This window comes from Anabrus simplex, chromosome 1 (genome assembly GCF_040414725.1).
Source record: "Anabrus simplex isolate iqAnaSimp1 chromosome 1, ASM4041472v1, whole genome shotgun sequence".
In the NCBI taxonomy this organism is placed as follows: Eukaryota; Metazoa; Arthropoda; class Insecta; order Orthoptera; family Tettigoniidae; genus Anabrus; species Anabrus simplex.
Window position 1 is genome coordinate 1,170,373,315 of NC_090265.1, and position 21,469 is coordinate 1,170,394,783.

The 21,469-nt window shown below is 38.0% G+C and overlaps 1 protein-coding gene across 9 annotated transcripts in view; it reads right to left on the reverse strand.

The window, feature by feature from the left end:
• The window catches only part of LOC136858154 (transmembrane protein 39A-B), a 406,589-nt gene that overhangs the window by 327,973 nt on the left and 57,147 nt on the right, over nucleotides 1-21,469 (reverse strand). For all 9 annotated transcript variants that reach the window (XM_067137490.2, XM_067137492.2, XM_067137484.2 and 6 more), the window contains exons 5-6: nucleotides 19,971-20,069; nucleotides 19,776-19,882 (exon numbers count right to left, since the gene is read on the reverse strand). In XM_067137490.2, coding sequence (XP_066993591.2) covers nucleotides 19,776-19,882; nucleotides 19,971-20,069 — 206 coding nt within the window. The remainder of the gene's footprint in view (nucleotides 1-19,775; nucleotides 19,883-19,970; nucleotides 20,070-21,469) is intronic.

The window sequence follows — 21,469 nt, forward strand, 5'->3', positions numbered from 1 at the left end:
ATGGGAATTCGTAAGTGACAGGAAATTACATGGAATAAGTACTGCAGGCTCGAATATACAGGGTTTGGGCGTAGCTGATGCGAATGTTCAGCAGTCGCAAAAGAGACAACACATCATGTTCGATTCCAGTTCAAGTAGCGATCATGACAGTGACAGTTGTGACGATAATACTGATTACAATCCAACCATTGCAAGTTCTTCATCAACTTATACTGAAAATGGACAAAGAAATTCCCGCTTTGATCCAAATTTCCATCATGATGTAAAGAGAGTGTTTTTAGGGAAAACAAAACTGAGCGCAACATTTTAATTACTTTTTTTATGACGAGATATGCCAGAACATAGCTGAACAGACAAAAGATGCTGAGCAGGAAATCGCACATAAAACCCAGTTTAGTAAGACAAAAAGAAGGAATCGAGATCAAGACTGTGTGTGAACAAATAAGGAAAAAAATAAAGCTTCTTATGGCCATACTATTGCCGCAGGGGATTGTACAGAAACCTAAATTAGGACACTATTTCTCGCAATCGCTTGTTCACTACGCCTATTGTCTATGAGCTGATGACACAGACGAGATTTGTTCTCACCAGATTGAGTATTCTGGCCGGCCTCCTGACCCCAACTTGGCAGGTTCGATTCTGGCTCAGACCGGTGGTATTTGAAGGTGCTCAAATACGTCGGCCTCATGTAAGCAGATTTACTGGCATGCAAAAGAACTCCTGCGGGACTAAATTCCGGCACCTCTGTCTTCGAAAACCGTAAAAGTAGTTAGTGGGACGTGAAGCCAATATCATCATCATTATTATTATTATTATTATTATTATTATTTTTATTATTATTATTATTATTATTATTATTATTATTATTATTATTATTATTATTATATTTTCCTCCACAGCTTTATACATATCTCTGACAATGAGGTGAATAATGCACAACTTCCTCCAAAAATATACGAGATAAATCCAGTATTTGACCACCTGTTAGCAAAATTTTCAGAAGCTTATACCCCTGATGGCAAAATGTCAATTGTTGAGAACCTCTTGCTATGGAAATGGTGGCAAGGATGGAAAGTTTACATAACAAGAAAACGATCGTGTTTCGGAAAGGAATTATATAAATTATGCGAAGGCAAGACAGGTTATATAACATGACCTGCTTCCGTGTGTATCATAATGAACAGCTGTAACAGACATAACACTGTGAAGACTGTAAATATTACCTGTATTGTAGTGTAATGTAGTCCGTTTATGTCACTTAGTAATTGTAGGGAGGCTATATAAACTTGATCCCTCGAAAGCGCTAACCAACATAACAGAAAATTTTGTGAGTATTATAATTTATTCCACTGCACATCTTTTAAGTATATGTAAACTTTGTAAATCTACAATTTACATATACAGAAACATTTATTTCCAGGCAGAGATTGATAGTAAACTGCCTAAAATATTCAGATGGAAGTTACTGTATAAACAAAAACCAGAGCTTTGGTGTTAGGAAGAAGCAATCTCGATATCACAGTGTGAAAGCACTTAGTACGTTTTTGCACATAGTATTGAAAAATTACAATAACAGAATTTTTCAAGAATTAAATACATTATATTCAAGTAAATATTTCTCTTTTGGCCCTTCAATAGTTCATTTTAGTCTAAGATTGTTTAATCAAGTAATTAAATTATTTTCTTCAATCAGGGAAATCTCTCCCCACCTGAGATTGAGCTAGTGTGTACCGAGCTCCCTGCTTAAGGGGTTAATAATAGAAGGGTGGACTCAAAAGAGGAGTTTAGTAATCAAGGAAAGGAATTTATTTATTTTAGTTTTTTTAGCCAGCATAGGACTACTTCGGTTTATGGAGGTTTTTCCTCTTTTTGTCAGCCCAATACTCTTTCATCCTTTCTGAACGTAATTTTCTTTCTGCTTCTGGAATCACTCTTCCTATTCTCTGCTTGTTGATTTTTGTCTGTAGTCTAGTGTGTTTATCTTTCAATATTTTGAGTGTATTGGTTTTGTATTTTAAATCTATTGCAATATGTAACTCTCTCATGTCCTCTAAGTCCCGTGATCCATCTAACATTATTCTTACTCTACCATAATTTTTCTATTATTTTTCTACTGATTCTATTTTCTGGTGACTGTATTAGATGGCCTAAGAATGATATTCATTTCTTTTTCATTGTGCTAGTCACAGGTTCTACAGTATTTCTTTATAAACTGTCTCATTGGAAGCTAGTCTGCAGACTCTGTTTATTTTATAATTTTTTATTTAAACAGGTCCTCACTATTCTCCTTTCTAACTAGTTTATCTATTCTATTTTGTCATGCTGGTTTCTTGTTCAGGTTATATGTGATTATTTCACCTAAATATTTAAAATTTTCTACAATTTTTATTTCTTGGTCTCCCAGCTTAATTATGTTTGCAAGCGGAACATGCAACCAAACAAACATAGAATCGAACATAAGCATATTAACTACATTGCGGCGAACAATATAAACTCCTTACTGAAAACTGGAAAGGAATTAAGTAAAAAAAAATTTTTTAATGAGAATGAACAGAGGGAGGTGCAGAGTTTGGGGGAATTGTTAAAATAAAATTATACATTTAATTTCCCCAAATCACGGGGAGGAATTATGTAACCATACAGAGATTGAATCTTTGATTTGATTTATTAGAGGGTTTATAATGGCTATGATATGGTTCTCAACTGTAGTCTGTGTAGGTGTATAAAAGGAAAAAAATAGGTACATTTTATTTATTGTGATAATTATGTGATGTTGATATGCGAGTTATGTTGCGATTATTATGTAACTATCTGGCTATGGTTATCCTATACATATATTTCTATATTCTTTTAATGAGATTTTTTATGACAGTCATCATCATCATCATCATCATTTCTTCGCTCCAGCAAGCCGGGTGCGGTTGTGTACGAGCCTCCTCCAGTTTGTTCTATCCATCTACAGATGCTGCTCATATATGTGACACCAGTTCACATCTCTAATTTCAAGGTCCTTCATTATCTGTTTCTCCCCAAACATCACGAGTTCTTCCTCCTGGTCTCTTCCCAGGAACATTGTGGTCAAAGTCCTGTAAGGATTCATTCTTTTCATGTGACCATACCATTGCAATCTCTTCACTTCTAGAGTCTCCAGCAAGCTTCTTTCCAATCCAAGCTGTTGTCAGATATCCACATTCCTTATTTTATCCATTTTTGTTTTTTGTAGACAAGAACGGAGAAAGTTCATTTCTGTTGCCTGAAGACGACTCTTTGTTGGTCCAGTAAGTGTTGCTGCTTCCAGGCCATATGTCAATATAGGTACTAGATATATTTTGTACAAGCTGATCTTGGAAACGAACGGAAATGTTTCATCCCAAAGTATTTGACGTACAGTGTGATAGAATTTGGAAGCTTTCTGTATTCTGTTACTAATCTCTTGATGTATGGTACTGTCTGATGACAGAACACTAAGAAAGAAAATGCATTACGATGGTACTGTCTTTAAAAAAAAAATTTTAAAAAAAAAGACAATTGTATTGAAGCATATGTTGTGGAAGGAAAAGTTGTATTTGAAGAGTTACAATTAAAGAATATTGATTAAATGTAGTCTTGGTGAATTGTTTTTGAAAGGCTTGAGAATAACAGTTGGAGAATTAACCTTGAACTAATGTCTATGATTTATATAAGGGCTGTAAATAAAGTGGTGGCAATATTGATAGAACGCAATTTTTAATGAACTAACAAGTACAACTGCATTACATTCCTTCATTGTAGTTACCCGCAAAGTCCATTACCTAATAGGGGACCGTCGGCAAGGCGTTCTCTGTTGATGACAGCAACAGAGTGCCCTACCCGGAGAACAGATGCCACGTCAGGAAATCGGTGGCTTCGGAGAGTTTCCTTCAACTTTGGAAACAGGTGAAGTCGCAAGGACTCGTGTCTGGTGAGTCAATCTGATCTTGAAGAATGGACGGCTGACCTGTGAGATGCAAAACCGCAATCTCTTTCTGACCCGCACAAAACCCATTGTGCAACCATCATATAGGGTAATGCTTTCTCGCCACAGGTTTCACATAATCCCCGATAACATTCCGATGCATTTTTGCCAAGGGCAAACTCAATTTTAATCCATGAACTAAGATCACCTTTTGAAAACTTGCTTTAGAGTGGTGAAATCTATGCTCTTCACTTCAACACTACACAGCAACAACACTCCCAACTGGATGCCTGTCAAATGCACACTACACATCGGCAACAGCGCCACCTGACTACACCCATATCCTATTTGCACATGCCCGATCTCCTGAAAGTGTCTGGACTACGTTGCCACAACTTTATTTCCAGCCCTCGTAGGAATTAATATAGAGGAGCGACATATTTGTGTGTATATATATCTATACCGTATTTACATGTGTAATTTTTCCTACTTGATTTTTAAAACAAAAATTTGGAAAAAATAAATAACTGATACCCCGGAATTACTTCGTCTTCGTGATTCCTGCCAGTGTATGGAAATCAGGAAGCAGTTTGGAAATTCCAATTGATGCTTCCCATGCTAGGAGAGGAGGAAGTGACTGATTACTCAACATTCCAGCGCCCCAGGCCAGAACACACCTGTGACTAAGTCATAACTCGCCCTTATTATCAGCTGCGACTCACACGCGTACAGTTATCACTTTCAACAGTGTTTTTACATGTGAATTGTTGTGCGAAGTGTTTGTTGTTAGTGATGTGACGGGAAAGAAAAACAGAAGTTACGACGCACAATTTAAATTGTGTATAACAGAATTTGCCGAAAATAATGGCAATGGTGCTGTATTTAAAGATAAGAATTTCCTTATGCTCCGTATTGAACTGAGTATACAATTAAACTGAAAGAAGTTATATAATGATTCAGCCTTTTTAGTACAAGTAGAATTAAAAAAATAATGTTACATTACTAATTGAGTATAAGCAGTACCGGTTTCGACCACTGTTCCGGGCCATCATCAGCCGATCACTTAAAATATAAAAAACAATGCACAGGAAAATAATGGGTGATGCATAAATTTTCCACTAGTTGTAGTTCATGAAGTATTTACAACACTTTTGGCAGTAGCACTGCACTGCATGTTGAAAATTCTTACAATCTTGAAAGAGGTCGGGGATCAATCATATATATGAAGCCAGACGTAAGTTCTTGGAGAGCAGTAAATCATATGTGCTAATGACACTGTGTTTATAAATGTTGATGAAACAGGATGAAAAATGAAATAGCTCTAAGATCAAGTTTATAAACACTGATAGGCATGAAATTATATAATACAGTGTAAAGTACCAGACATCCTTCTCCTTTAACTTACAAAATTTTTAGAAAATCAACCCAAACAGCAACCACAATTCAGCAAGATTCTGCACACCCATAAGCACATAAACGTGCTACTTATAACAGTCTAGTTTTTTGTGCTTTCAATACTCCTATGTCTAAAAAAGATTTAAATAATGAATTAAACACCATCCATTCCATTGCTAAATTTAATGGCTTTAAAAACTCTTTCATAAACTGAATTTTTTTTTTTTGCTAGGGGCTTTACGTCGCTCCGACACAAATAGGTCTTATGGCGACGATGGGATAGGAAAGGCTTAGGAGTTGGAAGGAAGCGGCCGTGGCCTTAATTAAGATACAGCCCCAGCATTTGCCTGGTGTGAAAATGGGAAACCACGGAAAACCATTTTCAGGGCTGCCGATAGTGGGATTCGAACCTACTATCTCCCGGATGCAAGCTCACAGCCGCGCGCCTCTATGCGCACGGCCAACTCGCCCGGTCAACTGAATTATTAACAAATTCAAACACCATACCAAACCACATTAAAATTTAAAAAAAGATGAAACCAAAGGCACTGCATTTTCCATTTATACTTTTAGTCAAGATGTGTATAAAGTTACCAACGTTCTTAAAAAAACACAGCATGAAAATATCTTTTAGAACCAATAACAGAAATATTGATATATTACACAACTCTAACTCATTAAATAAATCTAATTCTTTTTCTAAATATGGAGTATACAGATTCAACTGAAACAACTGTAGCTCTTCGTACATTGAACAAACTGGACGTAACTTTACTATCAGATACTCCGAACATGTCAACGCCATAAAATATAACAGATTCTCTAGGACAACACATACAAGACTCTTAACATAATTTCACCAAAATTCAACAGGACATGCAAATATGTAAAACTATTAACAAAGACCCCTCCTAAACACAACTGAAAATTGTTTTATTCACCGTGAGCAATAATTCAACCTTAATTTCAATTTAAACATTTCTGAAAAACCCAATATTCTATTCGACTTCCTCATTCTCATTTTCAAAAAGGCTAAATTTCTAAACTCGAATTTGTTTTTTCATGCCTTATATAGTTCCTACCCAAGTTTTCTTCCACCAATAAGCTATCCACCTGCCCCACCTTAAACAACTACTACTACTACTACTACTACTACTACTACTACTTTATTTCCCTATCCTATCCTTTCCTTTCTTCATTCCACTTCCCGTTCTATTAATCATCTAACTAATTCAACCCCTCACTATATTTTTTAAAAAAAATCTTTGTTTCTCTCTTTTTCATTTCTACATTGAACTGTAATATCACTTACGGTTCAGATCATTATAACAGTAAAACTTTTTACCTTACGCCACCTCAAGAACTACTGGAACTTTTATCTTCACGAAATCACACGCTGCGTAAATACAATTCTCAATTGTTCTAATATTGCTCTTTTTAACTTTTTTCTTTACACAATTGTTTTTTATGTGTTCTGTTCTGAATCTCCAAACTTCAAGGATCTGACATACGAGATTTTATCAACCTTACTACATACTTCTATTGTCAAGTATTTTACACGGTATTATACGATTTCACGTCTAGCAACGTTTACAAACTTGATCCTAGAGCTATTTAATTTTGCATCCAGTTTCATAAACATTTATAAGCACAGTGCCATTAGCACATATGTTTTACTGCTGTCCAAGAACTTATGTCTGGCTTCATATATATGAATGATCCTCAAAATCTTCAAGATTTTAAGAACTTTCAACACAAAGTGCTACCGCCAAAAGTGTTATAATACTTCATGAACTAAAACTAGTGGAAAATTTGTACATCATCTATTATTTTCCTGTGCATTGCTTTTTATATTTTAAGTCATCGGCTGATGATGACCCTGAACAGTGGTCGAAACTGGTACCACTTATAATCAATTAGTAGTGTAACATTACTTTCCTAATTCTACTTGTATTGAAAAGGTTGAAATATTACATAAATTCTTTCAATTTAATGGTGCTGTATCTCGTGAATTTTCAGACTTCGGAAGAAAGCGACAATGAATGACATGGTAAGTCTATTTCTTTGAAGTGAAATACACATTAGCATAGACAACTTTACAGATTTTACCCTAATACAGTATTCTAATTCATTTCAGGTATCTGGCACCTATCTTCAGCGAATTCTCATGACATTAAAAGACGGCCGTTTCCGTATAATTATTGCTAGGGAACGTATTATTGCCTTCACTTTTTAATTAAAATTAATTGTATTAAAAATATTTTTCATTCCTTTGTACTACTTTAGGCCTAAATAAATTTTGTAACTTAAGTAAGGAAATTATGTTTATTTTTCATTTCCATTTCTAATTTAGATTCACATATTTATCCCTACCCGTTTTTTGAAGTAAAAAAAAGTTTTAAAAAAAGGAAGGGAGGGGGAAATTACACGAGTAAATACGGTATACAAATTGAATTAAATTGAACAATGTCAGATATTATCAAAAAACTTGTAGTAATATAAATTGCTATCATACAATTTTGAAATGAATGAAAAAATAAGTAGGGTTTTTCTTTTTTAACTGAAAATTTTTCATTCCATCCCTGAAGGGGACAACAGGCCTCCTAGACAGTAATGCCATCTCTCGGTCCATGGGGATGTGATACGATAAAGGAGATGTTCGGAGAAGGTGAGGGAATTGGCGACCGTGGCCTATACTAGAAACTAACCCGGCATTCGCCTTGGTGCAGGAGAATGGAAAACCACGGAAAACTATTCTCAGGACAGCTGACGGCGGATGACCTGCCCCTCTCCATCTCACAAATGCAGAGGCGTAGAGCTATGGCAGAGCCATGGCACCTCCTCCCCTGCTCGGCTGGTCAGTGGAAGTGCAGAGCTATCGCGCCACAGACCAGCCATGGCCACCTGTAGGTCGATGCCCACTCTGCAAAAGCGGTCTTTGATGTTATTGGTCTGTTGGTGAATTGTCTACGGGTTGAAGATCAGAGATATTTCAGAGGAGGATTTTTAGTGCAGAGTGTCTTATAACTTATCACCTTTACAACAAAGAAAAGAAAAAAAAACAGTCTGATTCTTCATACTACCTAATAAAATTAAAGGTAGGAACTTACATATAGCACTTAAATAGACAGAGTTTGTCTTATAAAGTTTTGGTATATGCATATTTAAAATATTCAATTTATATTCAATTTTTTAATACCATAATTAATGAGGGCCACTATAGGTGTATTAATGATTGGAATGTCCAAATATCTTCAGTATATAACCCACCCTTAGAGATACAGATTCTTCAACTCATCTTATTTTAAAATTGAAGGGCGCAGGAAAAAATGTGGCACAGTTGAATCTTTGATTGCTGCTGCCATCTGTTGACAAACAACTTGAACTCTTTTGAAAAACACATGGTTGCTTAGAAAAACAGCAGAACAAGTGCATCAGCTGTTTATGTGCATTGTGTATCATGGCAAACAATGAAGAACAGAGGAAGTTTTGTGATGGATTGTCCATAATAATGAAAGGTAAAATGCATAGTATGCTATATTGCTTCTTTTAATGTTTCACTGACATTCTGTACAAACAGTATGATTAGCTACTTATATATTCATGATGAATGGTAACATAACCTCTTATGTCTGAATTTCTATGACTGCTTTCCTTCACCTAATTTATTAGTTTTATCTATTAAGTCGTTCTACATGTTCACGGAACATTTCAGAATATGATTCTGATGAAGAAAATGATACAGAGGGACGGTATGGCATCGAGACAGAGTGTGGGTGCCACAGACCAAAGCGATACCAACTAATATATTGCAAATCAGATGAAACTTCTTATGGGCCGATGACCTTTGATGTAAGGTCCCTTTAAACAACAAGTATCATCATCATCATCATCATCATCATCATGAATCTTCTTATGAGCCAGGTAGACCTACAGAAATATTGTACCATTATCCTGTATTTAGCATACTGTACCGATATCTATTAAATGCGAGGGTAGGAATTGGTTGTAACTTCCAATGCTATGCAAGTGTAGCAGTTGGCTATACATTACAAAACTTTATTTTTTGAGGCCCTGGTTGTAACGAAGATGATAAATTATCAGATGGAAAGAAGAAAGAGAGATGCTAGGTCTTGGAAATGATATGTAAAAAAAAAAATTACAAAACAGTGGCCAGGAATATGTAGGTCATGGTGGTAAGTTTGAAGAAAGAACAGGCATAACTGTAGGTTTCAGTGCAGTAACATAAATGATGAGAAACATATACGAGATATCTTCTATAATTTTTGGGCTTTGGGTTCTTGAGAATAACAAAATACATTTATAGTGTCTTGCGTGACTCTGAAAACACCATTGCGTCAGAGAAAAACAGCAATTTATTCCAGGAAGACCACGAAACTGATCTACCTAATGGGATGGAGGGTGTGTAAAGACATCTTTCTAAAAACACTTTTCAAATGGACGGATGGTGTGGCTCCCTGGGATAGAAGACCAACAACAGCAGAACCTCATCACGAGTAAGTTAGGAGCCATTTCCCTGGTACACTAGCCATTATTTGAGACTACAGAATCCCAACAAACAGTACCTCTCATACCATTTGACTATAAGGAAAATGTACGAGTTATACAAAGAGGAATGGCAATATCGTCACATTTTTAATACTCAATTTCATCTCAGTTTCCACCGTCCACATTCAGACACATGTAATAAGTGTGATTATTTTGCCATGGCCTTAAAATCAGCAACAAATCAATGCAAAATCAAGGATTTACAGAATCAACAGGAACTGCATCATCGCTTGGCAGAAAATGCTGTCAAATCAAAGAAAGATGATCAAAAAAGTAAAAGCAAGAAAGTAAAAATGGCCAAAAAAATGGCAATTTGCTTTGACCTACAGATACCATTACCCACGCCTGTTCTAACAACGAACAAAGTGTATTACATGCAGCAACTTTGGACATACAACTTCTGCATTCATAATTTAGAAACAGACAAAGCAAGTACGTTTCTGTGGAACGAATCTATCGTGTCCCATGGTTCACAAGAAGTTGCCTCCTGTTTCACGATTTTTATAAAAGATCATCCGAATGCTAAACATCTCATAGTATACAGTGACTGCTGTGGAGGACAGAACAGAAATAAGTATATTGCAACATTTTGGATGTACACTGACTGATCAAATGTCATGAGATAGCAGAGCACTGATGCGCAGGTGTGTTGTCTGCGCATCACACGCCCCCTGTGCCAGCGGCCATTGTATAGGAGACCTTGTGAGCAGTGGCTGTGCATGTGACAGGTGTAACATGAAACGTCGTCGTGAGCTGACACCGTTCAAGCGGGGCATGGTGGTCGGTGCCCGACGGATGGGAAGTGCGATTTCGGAAGTGGTGCAGGAATTCGGCTTTACACGATCAACCGTGTCCAGGGTGTATCATGAATGGTTGAATGTGGGTGACATCGTCCACAACAGACGAACGACCGGCCGTCCAGGCACCCTCGATGACCGTGACCGGCGACATCTGAGACGGATTGTCAATAGTGATAGACGGACAACCGTGCAACAAATCACGGCTCAATTCAACACAGGCCGTGCTAGACACGTCTCCCAGTGGACAATCGTAGAAACATGGGTTCTACGGGGTATGGGAGCCAGCGCCGCACACGGGTGCCACTGTTAACCCAACGTCATCGGGCACAACGACGCGCATTTGTCGCCAGTCACCAGGGATGGACACTGGAACAATGGCGTAACGTGATATGGTCAGACGAATCACGATTCCAACTGCACTATGCCAATGGGAGGCACCGTGTATGACGCACACAACATGAAGCGTTGGATCCCGCCTGCCTCGAAGGTGTGGTCCAGGGCGCTGGTGTGTCTGTTATGGTCTGGGGTGCATTTTCCTGGTATGGAATGGGCCCCTAGTTGTTCTGGAAGAGACTTTGAATGGCACGCGGTATGTTGAGCTGCTCGGAGACCATCTCCACCCATTTTTGACCTTCCAGCGCCCAGATGGTTCTGCGGTGTTTCAAGATGATAACGCACCGCCATATCGCTTCCACGTCGCCCAGGAATGGTTTCAGGAACATGCAGCGGAGGTCCAACAACTGCCATGGCCACCCAGGAGCCCCAATATGAACCCTATCGAGCATATCTGGGCTGTCCTGGAAGGCAGGCTCCGTGCCATAGCTCCTGCACCCACGAACAGACCAGCATTGGCGGCTGCTCTGCAAACGATTTGGTGTCAACTGCGCCCAGAGGACTACCAGGGACTTGTCGACACACTTACACAGCGTCTCACTGCAGTTCGCAGGGCCAGAGGAGGCCCCACATGCTATCAGGTGACTATCCCATGACATTTCCTAAGTCAGCGTGTGTGATTATGGAAGGTATTCTTGATGCAGTTGACTGACCACAAATTCTTGGAACCAGGCCATACATACATGGAGTTTGATAGAGATTTTGGCATTTTTGAGCAAGTCGAAGATACAATGTGTGTTTTTACCTGACGACTGGGCTGAAACCATTTCTAAAGCAAGCAAGAGTTTCAGAGCAATAGAAATGCAAGAATGCGATTTTGTTCAATTGACGCTATGGATTCCATTGTTGATATCAAACCTTCTACTTGCAAGGATGAATCATGACATTCACTCAAGTGGTCATCTATTCGTTGGATGGACTTTGGGAAACAAAGACCTTTGGTTATGCTGGTGAAACCTACTCTTAATTCTGATTTTGAGTTTCTACCGATAGACTTCCAAAGGAAACTGAAAGGAAGGCCACCAGTCATTAAACTACATAGTCTGTACAAGGAGCCTCTTAAAATAAAGGAACCCAAATGGAAAAATCTCCAAGAACTGTTACCTCTCATTCCTCCCATTGTAACTTCTCTTTTGATGATAATAATAATAAATAAATAAATAAATATATATAAATAAAATTACTCAAAAACTTAATCAAATTAATAAGCATAATTAACCGAAATGTCCGTAGTATGGGCGCCAGAGTTCACCAGAATGGATCCCTCGAATTTAGATAAGAGCATGATACACTGTATATCCCAGGGCGTGTACATAATGCTGCGTACTGGTACATCTGCTGCAGGCCTTACCTAACCTCCTGAAAACGACTAATTAGGTAGGAACTGCACCTAGGTTCATCAATAACACTGATTCTAAAATAGCTAACTATATTCTTAACAAATTCCGTGCATGAGCACCTCATCAACAAACAACATTATACATATAATACACACATAAAATATTGCTGGAAGACTCCATATTTACAACAACAGCAATAACGAAAACCATGGGAAAACGAAAGCGAGAACTAAGCTACCATTTGTAGATAGTCCGATGAACAATGTACATGTATGAAGATAAATACCCTTCACTGTCTCTATATCAATTCGACTTACCAATTCTCATAATCGGCAGTTATCACATCACACAGATACTGTACCTTGTACTACTGTGTTCACATATTTTAACACTTGTAAAGATATATACACACGTCTGTCGATCCTCAACATAAATTTATGGAAAGTCTGAGATAGCTTTCACCAACATATAATGCTAGGCCGCCACAAGTGCTACAATACTTAATGCGCAAGCACTCTCCACAATCAGCCACTTTCCACGAACATAACAAAACTACGCTCCACGAACGTTTGAAGTCCAGTCCATTGCAGCCGTGTCACTCCAGTACCGTGTATCAGCACTACTTCCTTCCCGTACAGTGCGTCAGTTGTAGTTGTCTTTATCTTCCTTCTCGTTCCTTTACAATCACCTCTACAATCACCCTTACAATGTTTCTTACAATGTCTCTTACAATGTCTCAGGTTGCCGCCGTATGATCAACCTTTATAGACATCAACATCCCCCTCCTCTCAGATGAGACGTCTGGATTGGTGCTTGCCAGCCAATCATGGGTGGTCCTCTTCTCAAGCCCAAGCCCTGAACTACTTCTTCCTCCCAAGACAATAACAAACTCTGGGGAGTTTTACATGAATCATCAAATTTCCCTGGTACAACAACAAGCTCATCTCATCAGGCTGGGATATATACATGACTAATGGAATTTCCTGACACAAGTACATCACAACACACACTGGGGTAGCCACATGACTCATCCAGATTACCAGAGTTATTAAAGCAATGTTTTCTCACTCGTGCAAAACAAATTACTCATACCTACATATGTGGATATCTTCCAGCTTACCAATATAAATGGCAAAATATACAAATGAAATACTGATAATAATAATAATAATAATAATAATAATAATAATAATAATAATAATAAAAAATCGAATACTGACAATAATATCTATAACTTCTACATATAATTCGGGGGTGTGATATATGTACTATCACACCATTTACCATGAATTTTATACTTCTCTTAAACATGATGGGAAACCAACAAATTCAACAAGTGATGGTAGAAGTAGAGGATGACAATAGGCACAAAGAGGTAGGTTCATGAGAGGGTGATTTTCTACTGTATGAGGTTTGTCCAAAACCTCCGAGTGCAAATCATGCAGTAGTGCATTTGAAAACAGATAGTGATTATTGACTTGACAATGCTTCCAAAGTGTAAATTGTTATCTTAACAGTGTATCCATATGACTTTCAGACACATTAGTGGCATTCTAACAACATAAAACAACATGTAGTGCACTTGTACCACTTTATTCCTAGGTCATTGCAATTGAGTTATATCTACACAATCATATTACCTTTGAAAATTTAAATTTAACATCTTGACATTTTGGCACAGTACTTATGAAACTTTTTTTAAAGCCCAATTCCTGGGGGCTATAAAATACTGGGATACCCTCTCTCCAGGGGTCATAAATATGGAGGGCCCTTGCCCTGGGTTATAAGTGAAGACCTCAGCGGCATCTATGGCGGAGAAGATAGATTTTGGTATGGTGGAGATGGTGGAAGGGGCAAACCCATAGCGTCTGTACGCCAGAGAAGCAGCTATCAAATGCGTCTAACTCCATGTTAGGGGCGGCCTAATTTGAACCTGGCAGAAGGTAATAAAATGCCTTTGGGAGTGGCGAACCCATCGTGCAAACAGCCTATAAAATGAATGCGAGTGAATAAAGACCTCGGAACATTCTAGGATGTCACCCTGAAGTGACGCGCAGTTTCCGGTGCTCTGGGGGAACTGTGAGAAGCGGGCTACCAGACATCACAAGAATCGGTATCATCAATGTCATGACTTTGAATGGCAAGGTAGAAGAACTGATGGAGTATATGGAGAAGAAAGACATAGCAATGATGGGAATAAGTGAAACAAAATGGAAAGGGAAAGGTCAAAAAGAATTGAAGAAAGGGTATAGATTATACTGGAGTGGGGGAAAGATGGCAACAAATGGTATTGGTGTTATATTGAGAGAACATCTAGCGCAAAATGTAGACAAAATTGACCAGATCAGTGACAGGAGACTTGAACTTGAGAGTGGAATCAAGGATTTTATACAGGTTTATGCTATGTACAAAAATTGTGTTAGTAGTGTGAAGAGTAGTATAGGAAGAACAAAATGGTTTAGGCCTAAAGTTGAAACGGGTCTCCAACAGGGAAGTGTACTATCCCCCATACTATTCATCATAGCCATGGATGAAATTCATAAGAACATTAAACAGAGATTGGGAAGACAGGCTATAAAAGCCATGTTGTTTGCAGATGATATAGTGATATGGGGTTAGGATGAAACCGAAGTGCAAAAACAAGTAGATGTATGGAATCAAGAGATAGAAAAATTTGGGATGAAAGTATACACAGAGAAAAGTAAAACAATAGTGATGACAAGGGGAAGGAAAAGGAAAGATAAAACCGAATGGTAAAATTCTGGAAGTGGTTAAACGTTTCAAGTACTTGGGAAGTGTAATCACAAAAGATTGAAAGATTATCGAGGAAACTGGAAAAAGAATACAACCAAACACCTTCTACCAGAGTGTAAAGGGTATTTTATGGAACCAAGATGTCCCAAAGAAATGTAAGAAAGTATTATATTCAACCTATTATGAACCCATACTAACCTATGCAGCTGGATCATGGACTACAACAAAATGAGAGGAGAGTAGAATACAGGCAGTGGAGATGAAATTCCCAAGAGGTATCGAGGGCAAGACCAGAAAGGATATAATTAGAAATGAAGAGATAAGGAAAAGAACAGGAATCCTGAAACTTCAAGACAGGATAGAAACAACAAAGCGAAAGTGGTATGGGCATATGATGAGAATGGGAGGAAAAAAAGCCTTTTCAGAAAAGTTAACAGGAAAGACACCACAAGGAAGACCCCAAAATATGTGGACAGATTCAGTGTGGGAGTACACAGAGAAGAGGGGAAGTAAACCAGAAAATGTACTTAAAAAAGGAGAAGAGTGATGGAGAGACAGGCAGCGATGGAGGTCCTTGATTCACAACCCAACACTGGAAGCTGGAAACGGGAAATGAAGATTATGATGATGACTTAAGAGAGCTTTTTATTTTTTAGAATTTGCTTTACATCGCACCAACACAGATAGGTATTATGGCGACGATAGAATAGGACAGGGCTAGGAATGGGAAGGAATCGGCCATGGCCTTAGTTAAGGTGCCTGGTTTGAAAGGGGGTAACCATGGAAAAACATCTGCAGGGCTGCCGACAGTGGGGTTCGAACCCACTATCTTCCAGATGCAAGCTCACAGCTGCGCAGCCCTAACCGCATGGCCAACTCGCCTGGTAATGTATTCATGACGCATATAATACATTTATATTCACAATCACTGGATTGTAATTTTTTAATCATGTGTAAAAAAAATATGCATTTCCTCAACAATCACTTGTACCACTTTTTCTCCAAGCCCTTCAATTTTCTTAATTATATAGAAATCAACTCAGTTAGGAACACCTAATGTTACACGCCCTGAATATATTGGCTTTCTGATCTTATGAAAATTATTTTGCACACATTTGATCTCATGATGTATCACCCAAGGTGAAGATTTTTCTACTTGTGTCATGCAGATTTTATATATAGTTTTTCACATTTCTCACCTGTCCTGAAATACAAAGTTCCTTCCAAGCCTTTTCGTTGGGCTTACTACCATTACAAGTGGTATGGGCATATGATGAGAATGTGAGAAAAAAAACCTTTTCAGAGAAGTTAACAGGAAAGAGACCACAAGGAAGACCCCAAAAAAGGTGGACAGATTCATCGATGCTTTCTTGCCCGCAAAAATTGCAATAAGCTGTACCCAGTTTTTCACATGAAGAGCAATGAAAAATATGAGTGGATTGTCAACTAGAACAATCATATCTTCATATTTTCTGAATTCACCCATATTTACAAATTCATCAAAAATTGCACATGGCATCTGACATCCTCCCTTAACTTCACAGTTATGGTGATTTTGATCACTTCCATCCATATCACTAGAGAAAGCTGTCATAGCATGAGAATTTACACCATAGTTAAACCTCAGTCCACAAGATAATTTTCTTAATAATGAAACTGATAGCAATGGAAGCCGGATGCTTTTCTCTACTTTAACAAGAAGAGTAACTTTTCCAAAATAAATTCTGGCTCATGTCATAATGCACTCCACGCGATTCTTAAAAATTATTTTCGGTTATGGTGAGAGTTACAAGTGTTTGCTTGTCTGGTAAATTGTATTATATTTGAGTACATCATCTGGAGCAGTTTCCAACCACAGGCCGGGTCTGCTTGGAACATAAGCCTCTCCATCGTTTTCAGCCCATCCCACTTCTCTTCTCTCACTCTCATCCAGTTCCCTCCTCTTGCCTCGATGCTCTTCCTTACACCTTTCAGCCATCTGTCCCTCGGTCTTCCTCTAGGTCTCCATCCCTTCAATCCCTTTTTCTAACATTTCTTGGTATCCTTTCTTCTCCCATTTTCTTAACATGTCCATACCACTGCAGCCTTGATTTTTCTATCTTTTCCTGTAGGAGTACCTCATTTACCATCTCCCAAACTCTCTCATTTCTTGCTCTGTCCATTCTTGTTAAACCTACTTGATAACTTTGAAACTTCATTACCACTGCTTGTATTCTACTTTTATCTCTCCATCACCCACGTTTCTGATCCATATGTCAAAATTGGCCCAAAACAGGTCAGGTAGTTAATTCCTTTACATCTCTGTGGTACATATCTGTTCCATATCAACCCTCCCACATTCTTCAAGAAACCATTTGCACACCTTCCTCTTTCACTGATTTCCATCATGTCTCCTCCATTTTCTTTAATTACACTTCCCAGGTATTTAAAGCTTTCAGCTATTTTCAAATGCTCCCCTCCTAATGTCATGTCATTATACACTCTGTTCTTGTTTCATGTTGTTACCAACACTTCACTCTTTTGTGCTGAGAACTTCATTCCATAAGATGACAACTTCCTCCCATACATTGAGCTGTTCCTGCAATTTACTCGCACGGTTTCCCCATATTAGTAGATCATCTGCAAGCAACATTGCTTTCATTCTTCTCTCACAAATGGTCTGTGCTACCTTCTGTATTATATCATCCATCACCACTATAAGTACAGTTCTTTTGGTTTTGACTTTAACACATCTTTCACTTCCATCATACATATTTTTCACCCATCACTATTTGCTTATTTACTGCTTTTACTTGCATAGCTTCCCAGATCTTGTTTCTACGGACACTGTCATTTGCCTTCTCTATGTCCTCGAAGGCCATCACTAAATCTTCCCCACACTCATAGAGCCGTTCTTCTAGCTGCCTCACCGTGAATATGAGGTCAATCCTTGTCTAACGCCATACTGTTTTTCTCTGAATTATTTTTCCACTGACTTTCTCATTCACTTTTCCAGTACTTTTTCGTATATCTTGGCACAGTGACATATCAGGCTTATATCCCGGTAGTTCTAACATATTCTTCTGTCTCCTTCTTAAAGATGGGCACTTGTACCTTTTTCTCATTCCACACTACCCGCATCATCCTGTATAGCCACTTCTCCTGCAGCTCTTATCATCTCCACACTTAACTCATCCACTCCTAGTACGTTTCCCAGTTTCATCCTCTTCACACCTTCCTCCACTTCTGCCCAAGTTAAATCCTCCATTTTCATCTCACACTCATCATCAATTTTCTCAATATCATCTTTTTCACTTAATCCAACCACATTCAGGAGATCCTCAAAGTATTCCTTCCAGAGAAGTTTAATTTCCTCCCTTTCTCCACTAGGTTACCATTTTTATCCTCTATTCTGTCCACTTCACTCTGCCTACTCTTCCTTTTATTTCTGACCATTCCATACAATATTTCCCAATTGTGTTTGCTATCTTTCTCAATCATCTGTGTCCACTTCTTTGAGTACAACACACCTTAATTTTGCTATTTCTTTTACCTTATCATGCGTTTTCTTCTGTTTTAACAATAATGCATTTTAAGCATTTCAGTTCCCCAAGCAGTTGTACCACTTCACTTCCAAAGTTGTTAGAAGATGGAAAATTATCATAATAAAATGCAGCTTTATTTTCTTGGTTTGTAGACCTCAATTTAGCAGGGCTCTCCTGTTATGAGATTTGAAACTTTAGTAGTTTGGGACTACCAAAAAATTGTGACACAGCATTCTCCGGTAACATCCACCTGTCATGAACCAATTCCACTGCTTTTCCATCAATAGTGAAGGTAACTACTTTTATCAGCATGCTGTCACTAAAATATGCACACCCTCTTTTTAAGTTATTAGTCTATATTCCTTGGAATTTTTCTATTCAATTCACTCAAAGAATTTTGCTTACGTATAATAAGTGCTTAATGTCCCCTTTACCATAAACAGATTTACAATCTGGCACAACACAACCTGCCATGTTGGCGATGATGAAATGAAATGGCGTATGCCTTTTAATGTCGGGAGTGTCTGAGAACATGTTCGACTCGCCAGGTGCAGGTCTTTTGATCTGACACCCACAGGCGACCTGCGCGTCATGATGAGGATGAAATGATGAAGACGACACATACACTCAGCCCCCGTGCCAGCGAAATTAACCAATTATGGTTAAAATTCCTGACCCTGCCGGGAATCAAACCCGGGACCCCTGTGACCAAAGGCCAGCACGCTAACCATTTAGCCATGGAGCCGGACTTGACGATGATGACTGCATTGCATAACAACCATTCAATTCACACATAAGCATAATTTTGTCCGCGAATACAGTGTTCGCACCTACACAACATTACACTAAAACAGCTACTCGTTCGGGCCAAACGAAAAGTACGATACATGGTGTTGAAATATGGAACACATTCTCTGGACAATGGAGCCTTATGGAAGTTCGAACACTTGATCATTTACTTGCCCTGCTGTAACTACTTGTAATTACAGATTGTGCACAGTCCATGTACTTATTAAACCTACTTTGTAGATTTACACAGGAAATAGCTTAAATAATAAGAACTTACCGAGGACTGACCTAATCTTGCATTCATCTTTCGAAGAAAGGGGCATTGCATTCACATCAAAAAATGGACTTATGCTGAGACCAAATAGAATGAAATACACGGATATTCTAGAATTAAAAAAAAAAAAAAAGAGAATTAGTGAACAGCAAGAATAGCTACAATCCTGACAAAACAACTAGTAGCAAAAGTACTTACGGATAACAAAGATAAAATATATTGACAATGGGGTGATTCTGCATAATATGATATGCACACCACACAAGGGAAGACAGTACTGCTCCCAGCAAAATTAATCTGAAAGCATTAAAAGAGTCACCAAATAATTATAACTTCATTCATAAACATTCCTTTCTGCTTTCAAACAGCAGAAATTTTAAACTTTTAAAAAAAATTAAAATATCAGGGCTTTAGTGCTTAAAATAATTTTCTTTAACTCATCACAGTTATTCCTGAGGTCGCTTGAGCCACCCGGGCTTATTTTGCGTTTTGACTGGAGGTTTAAATCCAGTACTCAAGGCAATTTCTTAACCCTTTCCCTTTCAAAGGATTTGTAATTTTTATCTTAAAATATAGGGAGAGTTTTAGGTAACATATGAATTGCAGGAACTAAAGAGTGCGAACGTATTCTTAAGAAAAATCAACATTTATGTGCATTAACAAATACATACCAGAAAAAGAGAAAAAAGGATGATTTTCAATATTTTTGTAACTGCTTTTTCCTCCATTTAACTGAGCATTTACTTTGATTCAAAGCTGATGAATGTGAGCAATATGCAGCATCTATGTATCTAATACCGCTGCTTACAAAACGTTATGAAAAAACTGTGCAGTACCTATTATGATGTGAAATGTCTTATTTGTTATTAACTCAAGATGTGTGCACTAAAAACTTTAAATGTCTCTTCATAAAGTTAAAAATAAATGTTCGGTCAAATACCATTCACTCACTGACTAATTACTGTATCTCCGACACCCCTTAATATAGGAAGTTAAAATTTCACAGGAGTGTTGCCCTTATATTTTAGGTGTTCACAAAGAAAAGGTCTGAGAAATTTCCACCCCAAATGGGGTGAAACTGAGCTTAAACCCCAAAAATTAAAATGTTCATTCCTCCAAAACTGTTTTCCAATACATATCAATGGGCAGATTGGGGCAGCTACGCTGGGTCAGGACTTGTGCCGAAAAGGCCTATGAAACATTCACAAAGTTCAATATGAATCTATTTTGCTGCTCCCTATTCTCATTGCAGTCCAAACTCTTATAAGCATGAATTAAACCTATTTCAGAATAATCCTGAATCTCTCAGAATTTAAAAAAAGAAAAGTGATTCAAGCCGTGTAAATGTACCACTGTCTACTGTTTCAAATGAGCGTAGGGCAGAATTGTTAATAAGAAAAGTATGCAAGTACCAAACTCAAACAGGAAATAAGTGATGCTCTGTATATGAATCTTCAGAGAAAACTGACTACTGAAAGAGAGGGATACTTTTTCCTTCCTTCAGTTTATTTTTCTGATATCGTACGAGGTACATACAATACATTTATGTCATCTCTTGCTTCTACCTAGTGTTTACAGTGCACAATGGAAAGCATGATTGATGACCATGGGTCCTCTTGCACAGCATGATATGGCTTCTATTTACTTGTGCCAGTCTACTCATTTTCATCTTTTCTATCTGAACTCCCCTCATAAAC